This window comes from Garra rufa, chromosome 1 (assembly GCF_049309525.1).
Source record: "Garra rufa chromosome 1, GarRuf1.0, whole genome shotgun sequence".
Taxonomy (NCBI): Eukaryota; Metazoa; Chordata; class Actinopteri; order Cypriniformes; family Cyprinidae; genus Garra; species Garra rufa.
Window position 1 is genome coordinate 1,590,049 of NC_133361.1, and position 13,110 is coordinate 1,603,158.

General features: G+C 40.9%; 2 protein-coding genes across 3 annotated transcripts in view; one reads left to right on the forward strand and one right to left on the reverse strand.

The window, feature by feature from the left end:
- The window catches only part of LOC141327161 (E3 ubiquitin-protein ligase TRIM35-like), a 308,396-nt gene that overhangs the window by 252,137 nt on the left and 43,149 nt on the right, over positions 1-13,110 (forward strand). The window lies entirely within an intron of this gene.
- Positions 1-13,110, reverse strand: part of grin2ba (glutamate receptor, ionotropic, N-methyl D-aspartate 2B, genome duplicate a) — a 43,628-nt gene that overhangs the window by 6,742 nt on the left and 23,776 nt on the right. For both annotated transcript variants that reach the window (XM_073835299.1, XM_073835298.1), the window contains 8 exons: positions 7,716-7,859; positions 7,368-7,638; positions 6,997-7,189; positions 6,158-6,272; positions 5,789-5,997; positions 3,522-3,693; positions 779-932; positions 568-693 (listed from right to left, as the gene is read on the reverse strand). In XM_073835299.1, the coding sequence (XP_073691400.1) occupies positions 568-693; positions 779-932; positions 3,522-3,693; positions 5,789-5,997; positions 6,158-6,272; positions 6,997-7,189; positions 7,368-7,638; positions 7,716-7,859 (1,384 nt within the window). The remainder of the gene's footprint in view (positions 1-567; positions 694-778; positions 933-3,521; positions 3,694-5,788; positions 5,998-6,157; positions 6,273-6,996; positions 7,190-7,367; positions 7,639-7,715; positions 7,860-13,110) is intronic.

Consider the following 13,110-nt stretch of genomic DNA (forward strand, 5'->3'; position numbering starts at 1 on the left):
GACTGATATTTTGGTTCAGCTTAATTTGTCATTTGGTAGAACTGTGTCAAAATAAGACTGATGTCAATGTGGCAACAGTGTTTTATGGTGGGTCACAAAACACGCTTGACAAGAATCCTCTTATAATGTTTTGGGAACCCAACATTCACCAGCATAACAACCAGTTTCACTGGATTTGCAATAAGAATTACTTATAAACCTGTAGCCAACAGGTTTTGTGGCAGATAACCCTAACCGAAGGAAGATCTGTAGTTTTAAATACTCTATTAAATTCTCAACAGCAAATCTGAGCTTTTAAAAAATCCATTTAAATTGCAATTGCAATTTTAATCAGAAAAAAAATAGACTTATTCCTCAAATTGTTCATCCCTAATGGACAAGCTGTGCGACATGATCCATGAGCAAAACTACAGACGGGTTCATCATCATCATAAGAAGAACTGCATGACATTAAAAGTTCTGGAAATTGCAGTCAATAATGAATGATTCCCAGGAAATAGCTGCAGTATTTGTCAGCAAAGCTCCTCAGATGAGCTCATGCATTTGTTCACTTGTGCCGTTCTGTACCTCTGCCATCAGCGAGACAGCGGTTGTAGCCTACGGGACTGAAGTATTCGAACACAAACACGGCGATGGCAGAAACCAGCAGCAGCATGACGAACATCATGATCCAGACGTCGGCACTGAATGGCTCTATGGACAGAGAACAGATATGCGTCACACGTCAGCAGATGCAGGACAGCGGAGACGAATGGACGGAATGAGGAGAACGCCTCACCGAGGAACGCAGACGGAGACACGGTGCCGTTGCTCCGTGAGACCATGACACTGATGCCCGTCTCTATGAAGGGCACAGAGAAATCAATGACCTCTGACCTCTCCTCATTGATGGTCAGTGAGCCGACAGCCATGTGAGCATTCTTCAGCACCACCTGCGTACAGACAGGTAAGAAACAGACAGACAGTTTAGATACAGACAGACAGAGAAACAGACAGACAGGTTAGAGACAGACAGAAATACAGACAGACAGACAGACAGACAGACAGACAGACAGACAGATGAGAGTCAGACAGACAGACAGACAGACAGACAGACAGGTGAGAGACATACAGGTTAGAAACAAACAGGTGAGAGACAAACAGATAGACAGACAGACAGACAGTTTAGAGACAGATAGACGGACAGAAATACAGGTTAGAGACAAACAGACAGACAGACAGACAGACAGGTGAGAGTCAGACAGACAGACAGATGAGAGTCAGACAGACAGACAGACAGACAGGTGAGAGACATACAGGTTAGAAACAAACATGTGAGAGACAAACAGATAGACAGACAGTTTAGAGACAGATAGACGGACAGAAATACAGGTTAGAGACAAACAGATAGACAGACAGATAGATAGACAGACAGACAGACAGACAGACAGACAGACAGACAGACAGACAGACAGACAGACAGGTGAGAGTCAGACAGACAGACAGACAGACAGACAGACAGACAGACAGACAGACAGACAGACAGACAGACAGACAGACAGGTGAGAGACATACAGGTTAGAAACAAACAGGTGAAAAACAGACAGATAGACAGACAGAGAGGTTAGAGACAAACAGGTGAGAGACAAACAGGTGAAAGACAGACAGATAGACAGACAGGTTAGTGACAGATAGACAGACAGGTTAGAGACATACAGGTTAGAAACAAACAGGTGAGAGACAAACAGATAGACAGACAGACAGACAGACAGACAGACAGACAGACAGACAGACAGACAGACAGGTGAGAGTCAGACAGACAGACAGACAGACAGACAGACAGACAGACAGACAGACAGACAGACAGACAGACAGACAGACAGACAGACAGGTGAGAGACATACAGGTTAGAAACAAACAGGTGAAAAACAGACAGATAGACAGACAGACAGGTTAGAGACAAACAGGTGAGAGACAAACAGGTGAAAGACAGACAGATAGACAGACAGGTTAGTGACAGATAGACAGACAGGTTAGAGACATACAGGTTAGAAACAAACAGGTGAGAGACAAACAGATAGACAGACAGACAGACAGACAGACAGACAGACAGTTTAGAGACAGATAGACAGACAGAAATACAGGTTAGAGACAAACATATAGACAGATAGATAGATAGATAGATAGATAGATAGATAGATAGATAGATAGACAGATAGACAGACAGACAGACAGATAGATAGATAGATAGATAGATAGATAGATAGATAGATAGATAGAGAGACAAGTGAGAGACAGACAAGAAGACAAATAGACGAGTGACAAATAGATAGATAGACAAGTGAGAGACAGACAAGAAGACAAATAGACGAGTGACAAATAGATAGAGAGACAAGTGAGAGACAGACAAGAAGACAAATAGACGTCTGTCTATTTGTCTTCTTGTCTGTCTCTCACTTGTCTCTCTGTTTTTCTCACCCGTTTGTCTCTAACCTGTATTTCTGTCTGTCTATCTGTCTCTAAACTGTCTGTCTGTCTGTCTTTCTGTCTGTCTTTCAGCTGTTTGTCTCTAACCTGTATGTCTCTCACCTGTTTGTCTGTCTGACCTGTCTTTCTGTCTGTCTCTAACCTGTCTGTCTATCTATCTATCTATCGGTTAGAGACAGACAGAAAGACAGTTAGATAGACAGACAGGTGAGAGTCAGACAGACAGACATACATACATACATACATACAGGTTAGAGACAGAGACAGACAGACAGACAGACAGACAGGTGAGAGACAGAAAGATATGTAGACAGACAGACAGGTTAGAGAGATAGAAGACAGACAGATAGACAGACAGACAGGTTAGTGACAAACAGGTGAGAGACAAACAGATAGACAGACAGAAAGACAGTTTAGAGACAGATAGACAGACAGAAATACAGGTTACAGACAAACAGATAGACAGATAGACAGATAGATAGATAGATAGATAGATAGATAGATAGATAGATAGATAGATAGATAGATAGATAGATAGATAGATAGATAGATAGAGTTCAAGTGCACTCGGTGAGGCAGGCTAGCTTCACTATCCGCATTCATAGCTACACTGTTGACATGAGGACAGATATGGAGACGTGAACAGCAGATATGAGGCGAGAGATTCTAGATCAACAACAGACAGTAAGTGGGTTATCACACTGTCTCTCTCTCTCTCTGTCTGTCCGTCTGTCTGTCTCTCGCTCTCTCTGTTGGTAATTTTAGCTCTAAATACCTGAACTTCACTTCACACGACTAAACTGGGGCACAAAACAGTGTGTGTGTGTGTGTGTGTGTGTGTGTGATGGCACTGTGAGAAATGTAGATTGAAACCATGAGCATTTTTAGCATAAAGACTTACACAGCTGTCTAAATGAGGACACTGCATACTCCATAAAGACTTTGATTGCTTTTATAGACAGCTAATTATAAACACTATCAACTAATATGAACACAAGCCCTCACAGACACAGCTCACAGTTCCTGACGTCCTTTATAACAGACACGAGCCGTACCTCTCCCACCATCCCGTTCCACGTGCCGTTGATCTTCTTGCCGTGTTTGCCGTTGGTGACCAGATAAAGGTCGTACGTGAACTTCACAGACTTGGCGATCTTCTTCAAGATGTCGATACAGAAGCCTTTACAGCAGCGCTTGATGTAGACGGCAGGCTCCCCCGTCTGATTACTGACAGACAGACGGACACACGTGAGTCAGTGTCAGATTAATGTGCAAAAATATCCACATTACAGATTAAAATGACCAGAGATGCGGTTGTAGCCTATTTTTCTTGCGCGGCACTACAACTCCCCCTCACTGACACAATTTAATGTGAAATGTTCATGCCATACTACATTTTACATTCCAACTTGTAAAAAGCATTCACATCCTTGTCTTTTTATGAGCCATTTTTCAAAGCTTTCTCGCCCCTCAAGATGGCCACCGACAATCAAAAAATGTAATGCTGCAATAAACATTTAATATTCACTTTATTATTATTATGTTATTACTATTCACGACACAGACTTCGCAGATTTTTGAAGTTGTACGTTTACATACAGTTCGTAAGATAATAACCGACAAATAAAGAAATTTGAAATAAAAAATTGCATGTTGTACTGTCCAGAATAATCTTTTTTACATAACAGGCGTTTGCACGCAAATTAAGCAGTTTAAAAGTTCACATACGTGGTAAAATATGTTGTATTAAGAACTGTGTTTTACAAAAATAGAGGCAATTATTCTGTAAACATGTAGGTAATATGTGACCCTGGACCACAAAACCAGTCATAAGGTAAAATTTTACAAAACTGAGATTTATACATCATATGAAAGCTCAATAAATAAGCTTTCTATTGATGTATGGTTTGTTAGGATAGGACAATATTTGGCCGAGATACGTCTATTTGAAAATCTGGAATCTGAGGGTGCAAAAAAATCAAAATATTGAGAAAATCACCTTTAAAGTTGTCCAAATTAGGTTCTTAACAATGCATATTACTAATCAAAAATTACCTTTTGATATATTTATAGTAGGAATTTTAGAAAAAATCTTCATGGAACATGATCTTTACTTAATTTCCTAATGATTTTTGGCATAAAAGAAAAATCTAAAATTTTGACCCATACAATGTATTTTTGGCTATTGCTACAAATATACCCCAGCGACTTAAGACTGGTTTTGTGCTCCAGGGTCACATATAAGGTTTGAGAATATTATCTATATGTAGGCCTAGCCTAGTTGCTCTTTTACGAAGTAGAAAAGCTAGTATTCTTTGTCCTTTGATTTACAATCAAACAATAAAGAAAGAAAATTCGCCATTGTCCCACATTCCCGGTCACTGCTGCTGTTTCAGGCATCCCCACAGCTACTTCATTTAGATGAATATGCACCGCAACGTGATTATCAGCCTATCGCACTTAATGCATGTCACGGAGGTGCTCGCGCAATCCCTTGAAGATTTATGTCCGCTCACGATAACGACAAAAGTTTGTGCTTTTGTAAAATAGAGAAAATAAACAAGATGTGCTTTCTGCCTTCTCGTGCTGTCTCTGCAAAATGAAGTGTGTCACAGCAGTGGACCGACTGCTTGCCTCACAAAGATATCCCTAGAATGCATGAAATGTAGCGTTTATTAAACAAACTAATAAAAAATTATCCGATTATGTAGTCAGAATGAAAAGGTACATTTCTCGGTTAAAGACAAGAGTGCAACTTTGGCATTCAACAACTTCATCTTTTCAGCCAACACCGAGAAGGTATTATTGACAAAATATTAAAGCTTCTTCTACCCCCCCAACGTATTCATAATCATTACTTTAGATGGTGTGAGCATTATGCGTGCCCTTGAGCACAAAATAGGCTATGCGCATATATATTAAAGGATGTAAGGGTTATTATTTAAATTGATGAATATGCACTGTAATGATGTTTATCGCAGCATTACAATTTAATATAAATGTGTGAGTAGTTGATTAGATAAAATCTTTAGTCAGGCCTGCTTGGCATAGGCTGCGACATTTTGAAAAAGTGTGCCTGCTAATCATGTCTCATTGTATTGCAATGCACAAGTTACGCATGTGTAATGAGTCAAATGTTTTTGTATTAATTTTAATTTCTTTATGTGTGGGGGTGCTGAAGCAGCTGCTAGCCCCTCTTTGGCATCCCCCATGTTCATTATGATTATAAAACAACATTTCTGCACCAGCACACCCCTGGTGTATCGGCTGATGGTGTATTGTGATGGGATCAGTAAAAGAGAATGAGTGTGTGTGTGTTTACATTGATTTGAGCTGCTTTCGGCAGGGAACCGTGTTCCTCATGCAGGTGCCACTGAGCGGATCCACATCCTCCACCATCACGAACGGCGCCTCCTCCAGCGTGACGATGGACAGATGATCGTCTTCACGGCTCTCCGTCCCAGAGTAGAGCTCGAAGCGCGGCCACACGTGATACTTCATCGACAGAGAGCCGTTCTCCCACTTACCCACCTGAACACACACACACAGCTCTCTTAATGACAGCTACAGCGGCACGTTTGCAACCCCTGAAGGGCATCTAATATCTTATGCTTCAATACTTCATTATAACAAACTCATCTGCCTGTTGTTCACATTCACAATCGCAAACTCAGATTGACGCCGGCCTTACTCTGTCCCACTGTCTGTCCTTGTTCAGCAGGATGATCACCAGTTTGGGATGCATCTGATAGCCGTCCTCGCTGAAGGAGAGATTACGGCCCTCGAACGTCACGTTCATCAGATACCTGCGAAACACAGACAAACACAAAACACTCATAAGAACACCATAGAAATAAATAACAACAACAACCAACAATATCGCTAATAGAATGTGACGGTAATCGCAAGCAAACAAATAATAAGACAAGAAAAGTAATACTAATGATGAATAAAGAATACAATTTTTTATAAGAAAACAATAATAAAAGTAAATATAATAGTAATAAATAATAATAATAGTAAAAAAAAATTAATAATAATTTTATAAGATAAAAAATATTAATAGTTAATAAAAATAATATTAATAATAATATGAAGAAATATAAGAAAGGCAAAATTAATCTGTGTGTAATGATGAATGTTATTGACAATAGAAGAAAGAATAAAAAGATGAAAAGTAATAAGAAAAATATAAAACACTTGCAATTACTACTGATATAAAAAACAATAATTAACAAGGAGGAAAAAACAGTCAAAATTTAAGAGGAATAATAAAGAAAAAAAAAAAACATGAAAACAGCAAGATGCAAAACAAACGGATAAACGAACTGCAACGGTCGCCATCATCTGTCTTTCAGTATTTACTGGTGTTTTTATGGTTTCATTGTGTGACATATGTCTTGTGTTGTTATGGCAACCACAACCACTGCAGCTTCCAAACTCCTCCCGGTGTTACCATGGAAACCATCGTCATGAGAGAGAAAAACAAGCCGCTCTGCGTCGCATTTGTGACAACTGTGACAGTCTCACCTGAGCACCTCGTTGTTGTTTCCTGTGATGGGGCTCTTCTTGTCAGGGGCCCCGTGGCACTCAGACTTCAGTAGCGTGTGCGGCCCGCGGTCCATCATCATGGTGGACGTCGCTGACGCGATCACGGCCACACCGTCACGCACGCGTGCCTCCAGCCCATAATCCCACTCGTCGTACGACACCGAGATCATGCCTGCATGCCAGAACCACTGCGTTACATTACAGGCACTAAAACCATCAAAAACACTATGAACTCAAATAAAATGTTTTATTTGTAATACATTTGTCAAATTTGTCATTATTATGGTGTGTGGAGTGTGAATCTAATCTAATTTAAAGCAGTTTATCATAATACCAGGACGGTGCGTCACCTGTGGGAAACTCGGGCGGGATGTGATCGGCGTCTCCCGCCACCAGAGACGGGGCGATCCAGGTGTAGCCGTAGCCCGTCAGGCCCACAGAGTGCGCCACCTCGAAGATGATGTTGGCCTCCTCTTTGGTGGAGTAGAGCAGGATGACGGGGCTCTGCAGCTTCTTCAGCTGGTTCTGGATCTTGGCGTCTCCGTCGTCCACCGACATGTCCAGCAGCAGCACCTCCTCCAGCTCCCAGCCCACGAAACTGTTCTCGATGGTGCTGCGGATCTGCGGGCAGACCGCACGGGGGTCACACACGCACCCCATCAAAACAGTCACAGCAGCAGGACACACAGCAGCCTTACCTTGGTAACAAAGTCCTGGTAACCGGGGTAGTATGTGGTAACTATGGAGAAGATGTACCAGTCGTACTCCTCCATGATGTTGAGCATGACGGACGCCTGCTGCTCGATGGAGGGTCCGAACTGAAAGAACATGGAGTTATCGTCCTGCAGAGAGACACGCAGACAGGAGTCAGTGTCAAACTCAGGACTGTTCATAGCAGAACAAAATGTCGTCCAGCACTAATTAGCTAAACGCCACTGCAAGGCATGTAAATATTAAAGGGGTCCTATTATGCTTTTCAACGTTTTGAATTTTAGCCAGTGTCAGTGCCAGAATTTTAGCCATCTACAAAGTTACAAATCTCAAAGTCCACTCCAAAGGGAGATTTTTAGTTTTGAAAAAATCCCTTTTCAAGAACTACAACGAGCAGCTCCTTTGGACTACAGCGTTTGTTTTCTGAATGCCATGAGGTCACAATGCGGTCCATTAGAACACCATTCAAATAAATCCCGCCTACGGAAATTCAATTTGTTGGAGGATGGGGAGGAATGATGTTTTATGGATAGCCACTTTAATCTAGCTTGCGCTAACAGTTGTACAGTGGACTTGCTGCTTTGTGAAGGGGCGTGGCAGGACTGAAACGCTGTCTAAGCTGTTGGCCAATCGTAACACAGTGGGACTGTTAACCAATCACAACACATTTTGCTTTTTGGAAGGCGGACCTTCATCAAACCCCGAACTAATCGAGCCATTTGTGCCAGCCTGGGGAGAAAGCTATTGTAATACTGTTAATTATGTGAAAATAATGAACCACCGAACATGAGAGCTCTCTATTGAAACCAACACGGAAGTGGCTTAAACTGCAATTCATCGACTGGCCACTAGAGACTGACATGTTAAAATGCCCAACTTTGCAGCAGAAAAAACATGTTTACAGCCTGGTACAAAAAGTGGTTTTGGTCTGTATAGCTAATTTCACCCTTCATGTCAACTGTGAGGGGTATGAATTCTTTTATAACTCATCCGTTTAAGTTATATTAAGCAGTAAAGTTCTGCATAATTAAGGGCGTGGCCACTTGAGTGACAGGGGATTGCCGCTGCTGTCTCCACTGTCGCGTTAGGTGGGCGTGGTTTCAGCAACCAGCTCCACCCAAGTCCCGCCTCTTTGCCCATTTTCGATTATTCATTCGCGATGACGCGATTCCAAGATGGCGACAGCCTAATCCCGCCCACTATAGGCTTCAGATTCCCTCTTCAGAATCCTACAGATGACGTCAAGGACACTACGTCCATATTTTTTACAGTCTATGGTTCTAGTGCACCCCGCCCCAAAAAATAAAGACTTTGTAAAACAGCTTAATAGGACCCATTTGAGATATGATAAACATTACCATCATGATTCACTGTCCAGCTTCTCTGAAACAGTGAGTGTGTGAAAAGCCCTACATAAGACCAAAACTGAGCAGCTGATGATCACATGACCTGCAGGATCACATGACCAGACTTTCACACACGTTACAGAGCGTCACATTCCAGCATCTTCATCAGCTTCATTCATTCAACGCTCCCGTCGCTCTCACGTGTTTTGTGGCGTTATGTCGCATATTGTGGATTCTCTAATTAAACCCGTGCACATGTAATTAGTCCTCACAGCTTAATTAGAGCTGACCTCATTCTAACGCTCATTTTTAATTAAATATTTGGCTCCTTTTAACAAGACCATTAGAGACGCTATTAGCACCTAACCAGACTAACACTGAGAACCTACATGAGACTCACAGCCGCGCCGCTGGTCTGAATACCGTCACGCTAAAATACGAGTCTGTGATCCATGATAACGCTTCCTGAAAAAGTGGTCTGGTCTGAAACAGGAGAGAAATCAAGCACTGTTTACAAACCAAAGCAGTTCTAAACAAATATGTGGCTGGATTGTGATGTGAGAGACAACAGGAGCATTATTATGGACTATGGACTCTAATTTTAGTTAAAAAAGTCTTAATGATGGATTTGTTTGAGCTATTGTCTTGTCAAGATGTTAACTGATGGACTGGAGTGGTGTGGATTATTGTGATGTTTTTATCAGCTGTTTGGACTCTCATTCTGACGGCACCCATTCACTCCAGAGGAGAGACAGTGATGGAATGACACATTTATACAAATCTGATGAAGAAACAATCTCATCTACATCTTAGATGATCTGAGGGTGAGCTCATTTTCAGTACATTGCAATTGAATTGAATTTAATATTAGCATTACAATTACCAACACAGAGATAATACATGAAATGATTCAAAGACAAAATAGATAATGTGATATCAGAGAGAGAGCGACAGTCTGAGGTGATGTGAGTGTGTAACAGCCCCTCATCACACACACACACACACACACACACACACACACACACACACACACACGCGGTTCTTCCGCTGTCACACTGTGGCTACACACTGCTTTGGCAGCTGTGCTTCTCTGACTATCCTGACATCAACACACACTCATGATAACTCATTTCAGTCACATTCTGACAAGCTCCTGAACTACAACAGACTGATCTTTTAAATGTAACTGACCTTGAATATAAACCTTGAGTTCTGCAATACAGTCATTCTCAGATGAAAATGTCACATTATTAATGTTTAGGGTCTCTTGATATACAATGTGAATACATTAAATTCAAAGGGTTACTCCACCCCAAAATGAAAGTTTTGTCATTAATCACTTACCCCCATGTTCCAAACCCATAAAAGCTTCGTTCATCTTGGGAACACAATTTAAAATATTTTGGATGAAAACCGAGTTTTGAAACCGTCCCATTGACTGCCAGGTAAATAATCTGTGAAGTGGTTCAACCAGAATTTTACGAAGCTATAATACTTTTTGTATGCAAAGAAAACAAAAATAACAACCTTATTCAACAATTCGTCTCCTCCGCGTCACCGTAGTGAATAAAGCCATTATTCTTGTTTTCTTTGCATACAAAAAGTACTCTCGTAGCTTCATACAACTATGGTTGAACCACTGATGGCAGATGGACTATTTTGACAACATCTTTCATACTTTTCTGGGCCTTGACAGTGCTATTTACCTGGCAGTCAATGGTTTTCATCCAAAATACCTTAAATTGTGTTCCAAAGACGAACAAAGCTTTTTAGGGGTTTGGAACAATAAGTGTTTAATGACTAAATTTTCATTTTAGGGTGGAGTAACCCTTTAAATTTAATGTATTCACATTGTACATCAAGAGACCCTAAACATTAATAATGTGTAATTTTCAACTGATGTCTTTAATGTCACATTATTGCATTGGTTCTTCAATGTGTTTTCACTGAATAACTAGTGTTCCTCTGACCTAAAAACATCAACAAACAACATATATTCATAATGAATTTGTAATATAATACACATATTCATCAAAATGCTTTGCACATTAAAGAGTGACAAAAACACATTTATTGATTGAATTTTGCTATAAAAAGGGCTTGGAATTTGAAAGGGGATAGTTTGTTTCATATTAAAAGTAACAAAACAAAAAGATTATTATGAGTCCTGGAAGACAGGAGCTACAAATGTGACCCTGGAGCACAAAACCAGTCTTAAGTCGCTGGGGTATATTTGTAGCAATAGCCAAAAATACATTGTATGGGTCAAAATGATTGATTTTTCTTTTATGCCAAAAATCATTAGGAAATTAAGTAAAGATCATGTTACATTAAGATTTTTTGTAAAATTCCTACTGTAAACCTGTAAAATGTAATTTTTGATTAGTAATATGCATTGTTAAGAACTTAATTTGGACAACTTTAAAGGTGATTTTCTCAGTATTTTGATTTTTTTTCATCCTCAGATTCCAGATTTTCAAATAGATGTATCTCGGCCAAATATTGTCCTATCCTAACAAACTATACATCAATAGAAAGCTTATTTATTGAGCTTTCATATGATGTATACATCTCAGTTTTGTAAAATTTAACCTTATGACTGGTTTTGTGGTCCAGGGTCACAAATGTCAAGTGTGTGAGAGTGTGTGTGTGTGTGTGTGTGTGTGTGTGTGTGTGTGCAGTGCTTGTATGTAGTATGTGTGTGTAGTGTGTGTAGTGAGTGTGTAACAGATTGTGGCATCCTGACAGCAGGCATCTTTGGCACAGAGCTCTGTGTAATTGACTGAGCACAACTCATCCTCTCATTCAGCCGCCTCTCTCTCTTTCTCTCTGTGATGATCAGCAGACAGCGGGAATGAAGAGCAGGACAGAGGAAGGACGAACAGAAGGAGAGATGCAAAGAGGAGCAGCGTGACAGAGAGAGAGAGAGAGAGAGAGAGAGAGAGAGAGGGAGAGAGAGAGAATGTCGTCTGAACGAGAAGTCGAGGCATTAGAACAGAGAGAGAGAGAGAGTCAGGAGGAGCCCTAAATATGCGTCCTAGTTCTGTGCTCTTTAAAGGGGAGCACACATGATACAGTCACTATTTAAACCAGGCCACAGAGAGAGAGAGAGAGAGAGAGAGATGGAGAAACAGGTGAGACTCTCTCTGTTGAAGGTCAGGCACTGAAGGTCATCCTGTCTGACCTCTGACCCCTCAGGCTCTGTATCTACTGTCACTTCAGAAGACCAGCAGCTCATCACAGACATCAGATCATGTTCAACACAATCAGTCACAGTTCGGAACACATGATGGTTTTTGAGCGTGCAACAAGTGTCTCACAGCCACTACCGAGCGTTATAACTAAACTTTTAACACACACTGTGCAGTATGATAAAACAGCGCTGCTTTACCCCACATACACATGACTGGAAGAAGCACAAGTGGTTGACTGTGGCATAATAAAAGCTCTTCTACTCCCGAGCCATGTGTCACACTCAGCAATCGCTCCAGCGGACTGCTTCCACTTCCACTCTGCTTCGTACTATAGTGACAATAATATATCTTTAACACATTAGCTCATCTATTAACATGATTTCTGCCCAAGTCCCATTGGATTGCATCGGCTGTGGAGATGAAGACAGCAGCTCCCATGATTCCACACTCAATCACGGCGTCATCAAACTACGCCTTTGTTTCCGTGTTTGTTTTGAATTTGCGCCCTCTAGTGGTACTTGTACTTTTTCAATAGTACAGCAAAACTACTGGCCTAACTAATACAATTCAAACATTATTAAAGACAAGTGAACACTCAGTAATAAAATAAGAACAAATAAATACAGCAGAACAACTTTAGAACACTTTGAGTGCAAAAACAGCATGCCAGTACTCAATAAAGTTCTCTTTCGCTCCATCTTGCATGGTTTAAAATCGCTTAAATGTTTAAACTTGCACGTGCATCACTCTATGATGGTTAAGCTTGCAGCTAATTCACGAATCACACACGTGCCGAACTGTGAGGCCTGGTCCGTACTGTTCACAGATTCTGTTTCACCCCT